The sequence below is a fragment of the Nuphar pumila genome, chromosome 2 (genome assembly GCF_984573655.1).
Source record: "Nuphar pumila chromosome 2, dmNupPumi1.hap1.1, whole genome shotgun sequence".
Classification (NCBI taxonomy): Eukaryota; Viridiplantae; Streptophyta; class Magnoliopsida; order Nymphaeales; family Nymphaeaceae; genus Nuphar; species Nuphar pumila.
Window position 1 is genome coordinate 120,592,975 of NC_143250.1, and position 18,279 is coordinate 120,611,253.

An 18,279-nucleotide genomic window follows, 5' to 3' on the forward strand; every position below is an offset into this window, starting at 1 on the left:
AAAGACTCATGAAAGAGGGAATCCTCGGATCCCATGATTTTACGAATATAGAGTCATGTGTTGACTGCATAAAGGCTAAGTAGTCTAACACGTATAAGAAAGATGCCAAACACAATAATGGAAAGTTAGAAATAGTGCATATGGATGTGTGCGACCCTTTTTTCACCGTGTTATACGGGTGAAAAGTATTTTGTCACCTTTATAGATAATTACTCACGGTATATGTATCTCTACTTATTATCTAAAAAATCAGAGGTCTTTCAGGTTTTTAAGGACTTCAAGAAAGAAGTAGAGAAACAAACTGATGAAGTAATTAAGGTTGTCAGGTCTGATAGAAGTGACAAATACTATGGTCATTTCACTGAGATGGGACAAAAGGAATGTCCATTAACGCGGTTTCTAAAAGGGGAAGGCATTGTACCTCAGTATACCATGCATGGTAGTGCTTACCAGAATGGTGTAACTGAAAGGAAAAACCGTATGCTTAAAGAAATGGTTCGAGCGATGTTGAATCACTCAAACCTTTCTTTGACCTTGTGGGGTGAAGCTCTTAGGACAACAGTGCATATTCAGAATAAGGTTCCTACGAAGGCTATTCAAAAGACTCCTTACGAGTTATGGATAGGTAGAAAACCTTCTTTGTCATATATGCACATATAGGGATGTCCATTAGAAGCTAAATTGTATGACCCACATATAAAAACTTTTGATCCTAGGACAACTAGTAGTTTCTTTATTGGTTAACCTGAAAGGTAAAAAAGCTTTAAGTTTTATTATCCATCTCATACACCATAGATAGTGGAAACAGATAAAGCAAGATTTCTTGAAAATGGTTCTGTTGGGATAGATGCATCTCAAAATATTGATTTTGAGGAAATATAGGATTCAGGTTTCACACCTGCTAAGGATAAAGACCTGATTTTTTCTATCATTGTCCCTTCGGGTAATGTAAGAGGAAGTTTGATCAATGAACATATCAATCCCAACTAGATCCAGTTGTTGATGAGGATATACAACAACAACAAGATACAAAGGCTCATTTTGAACCACCTGCAACACCTGTATGGAGGTCCACCAGAGTAAAAAAATATGCTATCCATCTGGACTATGTGGTGTATTTACAAGAATCAAATAATTTCATAGACATTGATGAAGATCCCTTCACATTTGCAGAAGTCATTAAAAGTGAAAGAAACACATTGGATTAATGCCACGAAAGAAGAGCTTGACTCTATAGCAAAGAACAAAGTATGAGATTTTGTACCTCAACCTGATGAAGTTAGACCTGTTGGTTGTAAATGGGTTTATAAGACCAAAACATACTCTAAAGGTCACGTGGAGAGGTATAAGGCTAAGATTGTTGCAAAATGTTTCACACAAATAGAGGACATTGATTATAATGAGACTTTTTCTTCTGTCTCAACTAAGGAATCATTGAGGATAATCATGGCCCTCGTAGCTCATTTTGATTTAGAGCTACATCAGATGGATGTGAAAACTGCATTCCTCAATGGGGATCTGGAAGATGAGGTATACATGCAACAACCTCCTGGTTTCAGTATAGATGACTCAAATAACTTAGTTTGCAAATTGAATAAGTCAATTTATGGACTTAAACAGGCCTTATGCCAGTGGTATAAGAAGTTCAATCAGGTAATTATAAACTTTGAATTCACTGAAAACATTGTTGATTAGTGTATTTACATTAAGACTAGTGGGAGTAAGTTCATAATTTTGGTTTTATATGTTGACAATATTCTTCTTGCAACTAATGATTTGAGTCTATTACATGAAACAAAAGATTTTCTTTCCTCTCATTTCGATATGAAGGACATAGGTGAGGCCACTTATGTCCTTGAAATCGAGATTCGTCACAACAGAAGTAAGGGTGTCCTTGGCCTCTCTCAGAAATCCTATATCATTAAGGTTCTTAAAAGATATGGGATGGAGAATTGTTCTCCTGGTTCAACACCTATAGTGAAAGGGGATAAATTGAGTTTAAAGGACTGTCCTCAGGATGATATTGTGAAAGCTCAGATGGATGGTGTTCCATATGCTTCAGTAGTTGGAAGTTTGCAGTATGCGCAAACCTGCACTCGACCTAATATAGCATTTGCTGTGAGAATGCTTGGTAGATATCAGTCAAATCCAGACATTGCTCACTGGAAGGCAGCGAAGAAGGTCATGCACTATTTACAAGGAACAAAAAACTATATGTTGACCTACAGAAAAGCTGACTGCCAAGAGGTCGTTGGATACTCTGATGCAGACTTAGGTAGGTGTATTGATAGTAGAAAATCCACTACTGGATACATTTTCCTACTAACGAGTGGTGCTGTCTCATGGAGAAGCGAAAAGCAGTCTACGAATGTTGCTCATACTATGGAGGCAGAATTTATTGCTCTATACAAGTCTTTGTCACCATTTGGATAAGAAACTTCATTATAGGTCTTGGTATTGTGGACTCTATTAAGAGACCACTAAAGATCTTTTGTGATAATGAAGCAGTCATGTCCTTTTTAAATAACAACAAGAGCTCAACATCGTGTCGACACATGAAGTTAAAATATTTTGTTGTTAAAGAAAGGACTGAGAATCATCTGGTATATATTGATATAATTGGGACAAAAGAAATAATTGTGGATCCCCTTACTAAAGGGCTAGCACCGGGATTGTATTCCCAACATGTAAAGGGGATGAGTCTTTTTGATTCCTTCTGATGTATGACAATACATTAAGTGATCACATTTGTGTATATGAATTTGATTCTCTATGGCTTTGTATATTATTGATTTTGCATAAAAGATCTCTCATATAGGTTAGAGAGAATAACAGAATAACAATATTAAAGAACCAATAGAATAGGTGAGAGACCAACCTATTCATAAAGGTAATTTCAAATATGCTTAAGCACTGAAGGTGAATTGTAGTGTAGTACATGAGAATATGACATTTCATAAAGGAGTGTTCATCTCCATGACTCATTTAATTCATCCTTGTGATAAAGGGTAGCATGTAAACCCACCTGAAGAATTAAATTGAGATAACAGTATAAACCTTGATTTAGTGCACTTTTAGTGTTAATGGGCCAAGTGGGAGAATGCTGGATATGTGGATCGGGTCCAACCCCTTGGGTGACCCGGTATGGCATTGAAAGCATGGTGGAGTAGTGGGCTGCGTAGTGGAGGGCTGTTAATGCCATTGAAAGAGGTGGTTACGTGAATGTGGATGTCCACATTCACTGTATCCCCTCTCTCTGCCCCACTATATAAAGAGGAGGTTGGGCAACGTATGGTGAGATACATTGCCATTCAACCCCAGCCTTGCCAACATTCAACATCGTGGGTTCAGGGTCCTGCTTACCGTCGACTTTAGGCCTCGGCTCATTGTGGGCGTCGACCGGCTAAGGAGAATGCTAAATACCCTGCAAGCGCTCTATGGCGAATACATATATGCTTTCTATGTTTGTTTTACAGAAATCGCCAACAATTTCAAGTTCTTATTCTAGCAAATGGACCATACAAAACATATATGTAGGGCTAAATTTGCGAAAAAAGCATGGCTGCCTCATCTGCACACAGTTTTCATTTATGGTTGTTCATGCCTACTCCCAATTCTATGAAATTAAAAAAAATGAGGCTCATCAACTTTTTTTTTTTTAAAAGGCAAGCTGGAGTTTGGCAGACCCCTACCAGTTATACAATTATACCATTAGGTTTTGAGCATGCAGTTTGACATGAGAAGATCAGGTGCAATGTGATTGCACATTTTGGTGTGATGCTGCACCTTATCAACCACCATAGGCTGTTGGGGCCAACAGCTGACAGGTTGTGTGCCAAAGATGGAGGGTGATATATCAAGTGCAGAAGCACACTAAAAGTGTGCAATCACATTGCACTTTATCCTCCCCTGTCAGTACTGATTGCACAAGCATCTTGTAAGGTACACTGTGACATCCCCCGAGTTTTTGATGCTCTTAACAACACCACAATTTCTTAAGGAGGGAGGATCAGATGCAATGTGATTGCACATGTTTCTTATGCTATTGCGCTGATCACCCACCATCTTTGGGATACAACATGTCAGTGTTGTGATGAAGTGCAACAATATACTTAAGTGTTCAATCACATTGCACCTGATGTCAATTTATTCCCTAAGGGTGTTTTTGATGGCATGTTGCACGGGATGCCGCTCCTATCAAATGTTGGATGCAGCAAACACGCATACGTTGGTTCATGGAATGATGAAATACCGTTCAACTCCCTCTCCCCTACTGTTAAGTTGAGAACATGACAGTGGTAACACCACCTTAAAAAAAACCTGAGGCCGAGGAGGGGTCTAACCCTCTCTCTCTCTATCTCTTCTTCTTCTTCTCTAATTAGGGCTCAAAATAAGATTTTTTTATTAGAGCTTTGAATCAAATTTCTTGAATTAAGGTTTTTTTATATTTAGTTTGATTAAGGTTTTTCGTTGATTTGATTAGGGCTTTTTTTCTTTGATTATTATTATTTTTTCTTTGATTTTCATTGATTAGGGCTTTGAATCAAATATATTTAATTAAGGCTTTTGATATTTAATTTAATTAGGCTTTCTTTTGTTTTAATTAGAGCTTTTTTGTTTGATTTTCTTTGATTAGGGCTTTCAATAAAAAATCTTTAATTAAAATTTTTAATATTTAATCTGATTAGAGATTTTCTTTGTTTTTCTTTGATTAGAGATTTGAATGAAATTTCTCTAATTATGGCTTCTTATAGTTAATTTGATTAGGATTGTTTTGCTTTAGTTTTTTTATAAGGGTTTTTTAATTTTATGGTTGATTTATGGTTTATTTTTCTTGTAGTTTAGGATTTTTGGTTTATTTATGATTTAGTTTCTTGCATTTTAGGGTTTTATGATTTATTTATGATTTTTGCATTTGTACATAAAAATATGAATTCTTTTTTCTCAAATTACCCAAAATTTAAATATTTTTTCGTACTTAGATCCAGTTTGAGATCCATATTTGGGGCTAAAATTATTATTTTTTTGATAAAATTTCATAATTAGATCTAATTTGATACCCATTAAAGCATTTATATAAAAAATATCAATTTCTAATGTTTTTTCTCAAATTATCTAAATTGTAAACAAATTTTTTGGTTTTTAGATCCAAACGAGATCCATTTCCAATGCTAAAATCCATAATAAACATGTTAAATACTCATGGTTGTGCATATGAGTCATACAATCCAAAACGAAGTTATCTTACCCATTATCCATATATATCTAAATTGTCGGCACAAGGTAAAAATCAAACGCGTTGAACATAGTACAATTGTTACAAAATTGACAAAAGATGTGTTGTTCCATCTAATCTTGGACAAGCAATCAAACACACCTTAAGAGAGCATTTAAGAGCCTGATCTGATGTGACATGGGGCTTGCATCAGATTTGATTTATCTCAGTTCAGTTTTCTAGAATCTGATATACATATTGAAAGAGAACACATAAAGACCCAGGCTAGAGATCAGGGCCGGCTGGCTTCTATGAGAATTGAGGCCACTGCCTATGGCCTCAAATGATATATATATATATATATATATATATATATATATATATATATATATATATATATATATATATATATATATATATATATATATATATATATATATATATATATATAATGCTTATATTTCACATGTTGAGGGCTTCCAATGAAACATGTCACATGCTGAGGGCCTCCAATGAAAAAAAAGATAAAAGTATAAAAAGTTTTTGCAAGTGTGGGGGGTCCTACACATTTTTTATAATGCCCAACAAACATAAAGAAAGCCTTTAAAAAAAAAACTAGTCATTTTAGATAACTTTTCTTGATTTTTTTTAACAAAAAGTTCTAATGTGGGGACATCCAACTTTGAATCCTCAAATGAACTTTATCCAAATAAAGTCTATTCAAATATTTTCCCCATAACCAAACAGGGCCCTAAAGGGTGCTGTAAAGCCATCATTTGGTGGTATTGTTGGACGGTACTCATCCCTGAGGGTGAAGGGATTCTCTTAGGTAGTTGGGTGGTGGTTGGCCCACAGATGTCACTTCTTCTGATTGGGAGCCAATCATGATCTCATGATGAAAACAAGGGATTATGCAAAACCATGAACCCCTCACCAACCTTTTCTTCATCCATCCAATGCCATGTGATGTTGATGAAAAGCTGTGGGACCCAGGAATGGGGGAGATGGGAAGGGTCATAACAGAAATGGAGGATGGATTTGACTTCATCTAAGGTTATAGGTAAGATGGGTGGCTACCCTCCCTACGACTAAGCCTGACGTGTGAGTTTGCTAACAATGCCATTTGGTTGCTTTTGGTGATGTGGGAGCAAAAACCATCCAACGGTCTAATGAGTAGGCCAACCGTTGGGAAATGCTCGGTTTCTTTTTTTTCTTATCATTTTATATTTATCAAAATTTACTTTTAAAAGTTACTAAAATGAAGGACTTGTTTGTATGCGGGTAGGGGTGGGCAACTGGCCGGGCGGCCTGCCATGGATCGGGTTTGGGTCAGGGTTTTAGGCTCAGACCCGTTAAGTACCGGGCTGAAATTAGGCTTGCATGAGCCAGCTCAATGGGCTTAAGTTATTTATTATTTTTTTAATAATATAAAAATTATAAAATTAACTATTGCATAGTAACTTTTTTCGACACTGAAAGCTGGGGTTAGGCAGACCCCTACCAATTATACAACCATACCATGCATGGGGTTCTAACTTGCAACGTCCTAACACAAGGTGACATGCACTAACTACTCATGCCAGACAAGCGGAGCCCCCGTTGGTAACTATTACTATTTATCTAATTAGTACATTAATTTATGAAAACTAAAAAGATAATTAATTGGGTGCATGAGAAGTTGACAACTTATTAATTATTACTATTTACAAATAAATTTGGGCCAGGCTGAGCCGAGAACCATGGGCTACTCTTCAAATCCGAGCCCGTTAAGAACCGAGCCAAAACCTGGTCAGACCACACTTAAAGCCCGGCGGGCCGAGCCCTAAATGGGCCCGCCGCCCATGACCACACCTAGATGTGGGGAATGCTTTCTATGGGTTACTAAAATTTTACACCTTTTCTTCGTCCAAGAAATAACAGCATGGTACATAACAACAACGATGTAATAACAATAATAATGCTAATTGAATGCATCAAGCTCAAAAAATAAATAGCAGGCACAAAGCTCAGCATGATTTGACTTCACGCCATACTGATCGAATGACTTGGAAAATGAATGCCCAATAATTAAGTATAGTTGATTGAATAAGAAGCTTTTGTATATAAATGGTAGGTTGCACTTCATCTCAAGCTTCTTGTTTTCATTTATCTTTTCATAATTCCAAGAATGCCATCATTTTCATGTGTAATTGCTAGATTTTAAATTCTATAAGCAGCCACCTAAACATTGATGTTGAAGGGCATTTTGCTACTGTGGAGAGCGTGTACAAGTTAATTTCAGGCCTTAGCCACTCACTGCTTTGACAATTTTATCATTTCATACGATATGCCAAAGTTTCTTACAAAATAATTAATTAAGTAATGGAGAAATTGAATACATACTGAATAATGAGAGAGCTATACAGTCAAGGCAACGTAACCGTTGGGAGATAAAGAAAGGGGGAACTCACGGCTTGATGTTCAACCATCGATTCTAAACCAAATTCATCCCACCAAGCAACCATCCCTTCCTCCCATTTATGTTTCTTTTTCTTGGCAAAATTCCTAAATTAACCAAGTTGCTTTTCTTTTCTTTTCTTTTTTTAATTAATTGCAAAAATAAAGTTATTGTATCTCAAAAAAATGCACCATGTTCTTTCTCCATGTAGAAATCAAGACCATATCTGCAGGCCAAAACCAGCTAGGAGTGCGATTGGCGTGTCCCTTAGAAATGAAGGTGTGGGAACCAATGTGATCAGTATTGGTGTGTATCGGCCGATACACATCGTATCGGCAGAAAATCAATATGCTTTACCCCTGAATAGGCTATTTTTTAATAAATGTATTTTTTTTTTAAACTAATATTATTTTTAATGGTTTTAACATGTGTCACGTTATGGATGACACGTAATATTTTCTAATTATTATTGACCGATACAGAATGATTCACTTGAGTATCGGCATCAGCTGATACAGCTGAATCGGTGGCCAAAAGATTCAGGGCCGATACCGATACTGACAACATTGGGGGGGGGGGGGGGGGGAAGGGACAAAGCTGTTCCTTGAAGGGACTGTTTTTTCCCGTCTTTCAAACATGGGACAATACTGTGTGGGATTATGTCACGTATCAAATAGATTTGGCCTTCCGATCCCATCATATAGTTCTGATTGGATGGCTAGGATTGAATGTATGATGGAACCCATCCTATTTCAAATGATGGGATCCTTGTTCTTAAGAAGCGTACTTAAAAGTTGCTAACGGCATTAACTTTACGCATACAAAAACTAGCCAGATAAGCAATTTATGATTGAAACTCACCTCTCTAGCTCGTTATTTTATCTCATTTTGACCTAGTGAGTTTTATTTGAACCGTAATGTTAAATTTTATTAATCATTTTTAAGAAGTGAAACCATGTCCGCTTTTAAAGGAGGCAATCACCATGAAAAGTGATCATTAATCTTTCTTTTTGATAGGGAAAGAAACCACCAGTATGATTTGAACGTCCCATTATATATGGGCTAATGACCCTGTGTCCATGTTCGCAGTGTAAACAACAATAATTCCTCATTGGCTCCGGCCTTGCAGCAAGAGATGCACACCCAGCTAGTTCTGCAGAGCCCTTGTAGGCGACTGCTTTGATTGCTGGATTCTTATTCAGCATTTATTAGGAGAATCGTTTGGCCAAAGATTCAGATGAATCGGGCGGGTACCGATTCTCAACTAAGTCGTTAAAAAATATTTCATGTCAATTAAAATGTGACACGTGTTAAAATCATTAAAATAATATTAAATTTTAATTTTAAGTTTATTTATTTATTTATTAAAAAATAGCTGATTCAGGTTGGTATCATCAGTGTTGTGAGAGGCATCAGTGTTGTCAGAGGCAAAGCCTAAGCAAAAAGTACCTAAGCGCTGTAGTGAGACGTTTGATTCTCGAAGCGCACGCTTCACATGGGCGTACGCCTCGCATCGAAGCATGCTTAGCATCTAAGGCGTACGCATCATGTTCACCCGCCAGAAGGGAACCTCACCATCGATGATGTTGGTCTGAAGGTCGAGGACTTGCAGCAAGCTTGCGACCCCACCGGCTGCATTGTTCTCTGGCAGAGCGATGCCGGTGAGCTTGTTAAACCCAAAATGCAGGATTCTAAGCAGTGGCGGTGAGGAGCCGAAGGCGTAAAGTGAGGACAGGAGCACGCCGGAGAGGTTGTTGTGCGAGAGAGCGAGCACCTGAAGGTTCGGAAGCATTCACGAGATTTAGCAGTTGTCTTGACCGCCCTAAATCTCTGGGCAGACCCTCCCTTCCCATGAGGCACGGTAAGCGGCACGGACGGTGGGGGCAGAGGTGACCCTACCCTTTCCGTGGACTGGCAGTGGACGGCGGGGGCGAAGGTAATCCCCGTCTCTTTGCTGATTCGTGAAAACGGGGAGTCCAGCGGCGATGCCTCAGTCCTCGAGTAGTTTCAACTGGCCGAAAAAGGGGGAAGAGGGCCCGCGGCGTTGGGCCACCATGGGTGGCCGTCTGGACACCTTGTTCACACGAGAAAAGCAAAGGAAGTTCGGTGGGGGCGGTGGTTCCCACCGGAAGAGGAAAAAGGGAAGTGGAAGGGGTGACTCAGGTGGGGTGACACCGTCGGAAAAGGTGCCGGCAGAGGTTCTGGTTCGTCGAAAGAGCAAAGAAACAAACAAAACAAAAAAATAAATAAAACTTAGGGGAATGATGGCATTCCCTTGCGGTATGAAATAAAAGGAAGAAGAATTGGGTCTGGGGTATGGGTACCTAACACAGTCCAAGTGTTTTGGGTCTTTGGATTGGATTTGGTGAGACTTATTGGGGGTCTCATGAAATCCAAACCCCATTAAATTTTTTATTATTTTATTAATATTATATATTTTATTAATTTGATCATGAAACTTATGCTTCAATGCCTCAAGGCTGACGCCTCACTTCATAACAGGCTCAACGCCTAGCTTTGCCTCGTCGCAATTAACAACCTTGGGTATCATATCGATTTTTAACAGGCCGATACTGACAACATTAAGAAATACAGTTGAGAGTTTTTTGTGTGTGTGAGAGTTGAGCAAGGTTAAAAGTTAAAGCCGTGTGATGTTGGCAGTGATATTATGACCTACTAGGTTGGTAGTTACAAAGAGAAGACAAGGGCGTTTTGGTAACTGACAGTTCATAAAAAATGCATAAATCCCACGTTAGACCAGACGTATGCATCAAAGGTGCAAGGTACCACACCCTCTTGAAAGAAAAAAAAAACACTTTGTAACGGAAACTCTCTTCCTTCTCCTTTATCGGTTTTCTCCAAACATCTATAAAGCTCTCCCTACGCCTCCTCCTCTCAATCTCATTCATGTACTTGAGCAAAGTTGTAGGAGGAGGCAGATCGACCTTCGTTTTGGTGAGATCAGATGTGCACGAGGGGCCACTGGAGGCCATCTGAAGACGAGAAACTGAAGCAACTCGTTCAACAATATGGCCCTCAGAATTGGAACACCATTGCAGAAAAGCTTCAGGGAAGATCAGGTCGGTTTTCTTTTCTTGCAAACCTCATAGTTAAAAGAGGAAGAAGGAAAACTTCTTATATATGAGTTTCTGTGAAAACGATAAAAGAATGTGGAACTTTGAACCTTTTGCTTTTATTCAATAAAAGTTTACAGTATCGGTCGTTATTGGCGCAGATTGGTTATGGATGCACCCACTTATCCGGATAAGAGAAAAAATATGAGAAATTGGATATTGATTTATGGTGCAATTTCTTAGTTTACTGGATGATTGGTTGCATCCGGTCCTTCCTTTTGAATGTTCAAATTTTAAACAAGTGCATGGCTTTGTTTATCCATAATAAATAATGTTAATAAGTTTCATAATGTCTGGAGAATCTTTTTTGTTCTCTTATTAAACCTGATAACAAGTTTCAAATTTTAGTCTTTTCCTTAATTTTCTCTGCATGGGAATTTCTTGCGAACAGTGATGCATTGTTTGGATACACCCATTTATTCAGACTGCGGATACTGATTCGGAAAACTGCATTAAGGAGCACGGTGCAACTTCCCAATTTTATTTCATTTTTTTTTGGAAAAGTGGGTCCATCCAAACACCCACTAAAAAGACAAATAGCTTATCTAAAAGCAAAGTTATCAGGTTCTTCACATACTTGTTATTGAAGGACTTAACAAGGATCCTACCTGATTTAATAACTCAATGAACAAGCCCTTGAAAAGATGCCACGATTTCTGTGTTTCATTATCGTAAAAGTAACATATTTTGCTGAACTCTCTCTCTCATATAGAGAAAATATATGATGGCTTTAAACCATGATAAAATACAATGGTACACACTCTTGTTTGCATGGATCAAGCCACGAAACGGCAAATGTAACTGCAGCAGTATGTTTAACATGTTTTATTTACTATTTGAGAAGGTTTTATCATGTCTAACGCACTAAGATTCATTTTTTGAGATGGTGAAAACCCAATGGCTCACAACTCATGAAGACAAGGGTGGTTTAAAAGTGATATGAAACTTTATGTTTGATTCAACTTTAGCACATGAAAATAGTAAGTACAAAATGTAAAAGATGACACAAAGGTTAGTTTTTGTGTTTTGAGATTAGAACTATTTAAATCAAGTGTGTACCAATATAATATATATAATAGTATTTGCTACAAATGTTTGCAGGTACAAGCACCATGGTGCAGGTTGTTTTGATCCAATCAGATTTTATAGAGTAAATATGGACCGAATGCTAAGAATCGGCATTTGGATCATATTTTTTTTACCTAAAAATATGTTTTTGTGTCCTAAAAATATTGCACAATATTAGGCCATTAATTTTTCAAGTCTTACAAAATCCTACCTACATGGTGCAATTGGACAATCCAAAATCTGATTCTCACTAAACAAATCATATAGATCACATCAATAAGGTTTGTTTTATGAAAACAATTAAAAATAAAAAGAGAGACTTGTACATAGAAACATCGGTAACACACACACACACACACACACACACACACATATATAAATATATATATATATATAGAGAGAGAGAGAGAGAGAGAGAGAGTAGGGGATCAGTGCGAAAAATAAACAAATATTGATTTTCATTGAAAAGATGCAATCCAAGTGTCGATTCCTAGCAAATGAACCATGCCAACCATATCTGCAGAGTCGGATTTGCAAAAATACATCACAAGTGCCTTGTCCATATGCCTTTTGCACATAATTATGTTTGTATTACTTCTAATCATAAATATATATATATATATATATATAATATGAGAACTAATGTGTAAGCTGCAATTTTCATAGATTTTTTGTTCTTTTCTCTTGAATCTAACCGTACACATGTTATCTACATGCTTGGTTTTATAAGAACCCGCTCTTGAATCATCAGATTTTGATGCATAAAGGAGATTTTTTTAAGGCTTTAAAATCAATGGCTTATAATCATCATAAATATTCAAGCATTCAAAAATCATATTTTTTCATTGAAAATACACGATCCAACAGTTGATTCTCAGCAAATTCACCATGCCAAGCACATCCACATATTTGGATTTACAAAACAAATATTGGAAATGCCCATATTTCTAGTTCTCATATTTTAGTGATTATATATATATATAGGGAAGTGTTACAATGCGCAACAGTTTTTGCAGTTTAATAACATTCACAATTAATTTTGGGATGGTATATGCTCCTCAAAATGGCTTTCATGTAAATTTTTTATTGGGTTTTTTGTCATTTGCTTAAAAGTATTCTTTTAGCATAAAAACTTAATGACAAATTTATCCTTCCTTTGAGTCCCCTGCCCTTTCCCTAATCTTTCTTCACTTCTTTCAATAGCTGCTTACCATGATCGTATACCCATCAGGAAATCGTCGGAGCATGATCAAGGTCTCCCGCCATCAAAAAATGATGTGCAAGTGCAGTGTCAAGAATACTGATTAACTTGCTTTTAAGGGTGTAAATGTATGGTCACCATTAGGAAGACTTAGATCCATAAAACTCAAACCATATTCAGATTGTATTGCGGCTTGATCATCAGTGAACGAAAAGCTGCTTTCCATATTTGATTCACAAATCTTCATGCCATTTTCTTTTTTTTTTTGAGAGCAGTTTTTGCTTTCCTTTACTCGTCTTCAAATTTTCACCAGGATGACTTGAATGAAAAAGAGTGATAGAGAATGTTTTCTCTAGCTGGATGAGTAAAATTTTTCTGTTTTCAGTACAAGCAATTTTATAAGGGCACAACAAATCTGCAGATTGCAGAATTATTAGTCTTAAGATATATTTCTTGCTTTCCTTTTTTCAAGTTAGTTTGAACATACACTTTGGCAAGGCAATGCAGTTGACTTTCCAAATTCGATCTTATTGCCAACATATTTGAGCCTCTAGAACGATATTAGGCCGAGGAGTTCAGCAGACAAATGAAAGTGCCTACCTTTTCTTTAATCAACCTGAAAAGCAGAAACCAGATGAAATGTTCGAAACCCACCGAAAGCATTCACCAGACTAATGAAACTACAGGTAGGCAGAAGGTCTGCGTGAAGCCCATGTTCCAACGAGTTTTCGGTGGCTTCAGACCTTGATCGTTTTCTAGTAATTTTCTGGTGGGTACGTAATCATGGTTCAACAGCCATTGAACCATTGAAAGAAGGGAAGAAAGGTCAGGGAACGGACACGTCTCAAAGGAAGGATAGATTTGTCATTACACTTTTATGGTAAAAAGTATATTTATGCAGATGACAAAAAATCCAAAAAAAATTACAAGAAAGCCATTTTTAGGGGCATATAACGTCCCAAAGTTAATTGTGAATATTATTAGAGTGCACAAACGGTTATGCATTGTAACACACACACACACACACACATATATATATATATATATATATATATATATATATATATATATATATATATATATATATATATTATAACGTTCCAAAATTAATTGCAAATGTTATTAGAGTGCACAAACGGTTATGCATTGTAAGTATAGTATGGTAACCGTATCGGTCGGGTCCAAAGTTAGATATATATTGTAAAAGATCATAAAGTTTTAATAATTTTTTTTAAATTTTAAAAAAATCAGAAAAACTTGAGAAATTTTTTAAAAAATCATAACACATAAAACAATGATGAATTTCACAAAATACAACCATAAAATTACATACGAAACATTTATGTCTCTATGAGCTATATAAGACATCATCAAACAATAATGAATTGCATAAGATAAAACTATAATATTGCATATCAAAACAATTATGTACTATGAATGACATGCATAAGACATTGAACCGATAATATGCTACAAATGGCAATCTCACAAGAAAAATGCAAACTATAAAATAATATACATATTAAATAATGAATGTAAGCTAATAAGTCACAAGATTAATAATAATGTGTGTTTACATAAACAAAAAACAGTATTTTTTTAATGCTTAAAAAAATTGCATAACTAATTTTTTTTAAATTTCAAACAAAAATGAATTGGATAACATCAATCATTGAGTATCATCAACATCATCTTTTTTTTTTTTTTTTTAAAAGTCTCTAAATCACTCGTAAGCTCTTTAGAGATAAATATGAACTAGACCTAAGGGATAAATATGCCTTATATGTTTTTAAAAAAAAATTGAAATAAGTGCATTTAAACTGCATTTATAGTGTATCTTAGTATATGCCCCGTATCGTAGTGTATAGTAAGATACAGGGCGTATCATAAGATTCAGAGGTGTATCGTACAATACACCCCCACATTAATGATACAACATTGCTCCTAATAGTAGAAGGGTGCATATATTTTTGTTTTTTGAAATCTAACCTTGTAGATATAGATCTACATATGGTGTGTTTAGTAAGAATAGGCTTTTGGATCATCTGATCATGAAATGTGAGCAAGTTTTTATAAGACATCAAAAATCGATGACTCATAACATTTATTAATTTTAAGACTCAAAAAATAATATTTTTTCATTAAAAAAACATGATCAACATCTGATTCCTAGCAAATGAATCATGCCCAACACATTTAAGGGTCAGATTTACCAAACCATGTCTTAAAGCATAAAAAATCAGCACACTCCTCACCATATTGATAGTTAGGAGGATCCAAATTTTGTGTGTGTGTGTGTGTGTGTGTGTGTGTGTGTGTGTGTGTGTGTGTGTGCGTGTGCGTGTCTTCAAAATTATGGTCTTGATTATAGAATAGCTGGATGGAAGCAGGGAAGAGTTGCAGATTGAGATGGTTCAACCAATTGGATCCAAGAATAGATAGGAGCCCATTCACAGCGGAAGAGGAGGAAAGGCTCCTTGATTCTCATAGAGTTCATGGGAATAAGTGGGCAGTTATTGCCAGACTTTTCCCTGGAAGGACAGACAATACAGTCAAGAATCATTGGCATGTGATCATGGCAAGAAGATACAGAGAGAAATCCAGGTTTCATGCAATGAAAACGCATGAGGGTTTGATGACGAAAGGAGAAAGGCGATCATCATCATTGTCATTGCCATCATCATCATCATCGTCACAACCACTGCTACCACCACCACCACTATCATTGTCATCATTATCATCAATACATACTGAAACGATGAAGCAACACTCGTGGGAACTGAGAATGTTGTTTGAAAAGTTTTATAGAAGATTTAATTATCCAATTATTATGAGTCAAAATCGGAACTGCAGTAATGGCAAGAAGCTTCTAGAAGGTAAGCATAAAGACGTGATGCAATACCATTTCCAATGTTAAAATCGAATTCAATCGGCCAATTTGAATCAAAATCAACTAGCATTTCACCGATTTATTAAAAATCAGTCTTAATCGGTTTTCTTTTTTCTTTTTAATATATTGTGATATTGTTTGCTATTATACTTTTAAGCATTAAATCCGTAATTTAGAATTTGATTGAACATCTAAGTAATCATTTACTTCATTTTTGTATTTTCGTTTTTTGAGATAACTTTTTTTATTTTTTGGTTTCTTATGATTTTTTATTTTTTAAATAAACACATTCAAAATAATTTGATTCAGGCCAATTTTCTAAATTGACGGTTTAGAAACCGATTTTTGCAACATTGTCATTTTCTTCCTTTCTTTCTCACTAATAATTAGCATTCTTTAATTGCAGACAGAGAAGATCAAGTTGTATTTTACAATTTTCTTGGAGTAAATACTGATTCTAACAACCTTGAAGAGATGGAACATGAGAGGAAAGATGAAGAAGATGATAGAGAGAGGATTGAGGTGTCAGGCATTCCTTACATAGACTTCCTAGAAGTTGGAAGGGCTGCCTAGATATTGGCTGTCTTTCCAAGTGAAATTTTCGTATGAAAACATTAATTAATGGAAACATGAAGTTTATTTAAAAGAAATTTGGCATAAAGGCTTTTGTTTGTAAATCTACAACTGAAAAGTGCATGGCCAGAATGCTTATTAATACTTTTGTCTTGGAACAATGAGGCCTTGGAGTCAACTTTGGAGAACAAGCCTATTCTCTAGAGAAGATTAATGCTCCAGTAACTTCAATTACTTCCAACAAATTGGAGTTGAATTGGAACGCCTTGTAATTGTAACATCAGTATCATTATCTAATCTTTTATTTTCCTATACGAAAAATCAGTTGTATGTGGTTAATTGCATTTTTATTTGCAAGCTTGATCTTAAACTAAGTAATTAGTGTGGCTAGATGTGTGTGGCAAGGTCAAATTTATGCATGCAAAGCAGTCATGAATATAAGGTTGACTCTTTATATATAAGTGTATATAAACATAGTGTAAAGTCCACAAATTTTTTAGGCTGGTTCAGAATCGAATCTACTTTGGTGAATTATGAATATTTAGCAATTCACCGTCTCTTGCAATTATTTGGAAAATTAAATTGAGAATTTCGGAGGAAATGATTAAATAATAATAAAATATTATTTGTGAGAAAATAGGATTTTTATAAGATTTTTGAGAAAAATGATTAAATAATAATAATATATTATTCTGAGGAAAAAATAAAGTTTTTACGAGGGTACAATGCTATTTGAGTCAGATTTGGGGTCTTTTGGATCCAATGTTAGTAGACCCAACCCAAACCAAATCCAAACTCAGTTTTGTATCTAAGAATGAATCCAGTTACCAAGTGATGGGTTGGGATCCATTTGGATCCCATCACCCATCACTCATCACCTCCTTTTCCTCCCTCTTTTCCTCCTTTCCTTCTTTCCCTCACTCTTTTCTTCCTTAAAATCCTCACAAAATCCTCTCATATCCCCTAAAATCCTCACCTACCCACATCACTAAATCCTTCATTTTTTTTCTCTCTTTTTTTTCGATAAATACCCCCATTTGTAACCCCCTTTCTCTCCTCTTTCTTGTAAAAGGGAAGTGGTGGCAGCCACCACCTCCACCATGCCTTGCTCTACCACCATAGCCACCACTACACCCGATTGCACCTTGGTGCGGTGGAGTGGTTGGACCTCAGCCGAGTCCTTGAGTTTGGTTCTCCCTTACTGGCTAGACTCCAGCCTCCCCACTGAACTGACACCACCACTTTTGGTGGTTGTGTGGGATACCACCAACTAACTCCACCCTCTTTCGGTTTTGCCACCACTGTCAAGGAAGGCCGCCATTCTAGTGACCTTTCTCTCTTTCTCTCCTCATCTAGGTGTTGATTTTTTTGGAGTAAAATAAATCATTTTCACGATTTTGAAAGTGACCTCTAATTAGGCTCTCTTTAAATCCATAAAATTATAGTAGCTCTCAAGTGTGGGAGCTCATTATTGAAGAAGTTTGCCATTTTTAAGGTTTTCATAATCTTCAAACAAGGCAGGGTAAACTTACACTAACTATGGTATTTTGTGCGATTCTAATGCATGCATATTAGTATAGTAAATATTGTTTGCGTATGATTTCATATAGTTACAAGCTTTTGATGATACATGTATGAGCTATGTATATATGACTTGAATCATGCATGCATGACTCAAATTACGTAGAAATTTCATATGCTCGAGGTTTAGATGTTTCGTACTATAGAACACACATGCTCACATATGCATACATAGAATTT

The 18,279-nt window shown here is 36.1% G+C and overlaps 1 protein-coding gene across 1 annotated transcript; it reads left to right on the forward strand.

The window, feature by feature from the left end:
* Window positions 1-10,586: 10,586 nt before the first annotated feature.
* On the forward strand, window positions 10,587-16,518 carry LOC149846944 (transcription factor MYB54-like). The gene is made up of 4 exons (XM_089992934.1): window positions 10,587-10,732; window positions 15,446-15,659; window positions 15,708-15,931; window positions 16,352-16,518. Exons 1-4 carry the CDS (start codon window positions 10,618-10,620, stop codon window positions 16,516-16,518), a joined length of 720 nt encoding a protein of 239 aa, XP_089849060.1. The 5' UTR covers window positions 10,587-10,617.
* The last annotated feature ends 1,761 nt before the right edge of the window (window positions 16,519-18,279 follow it).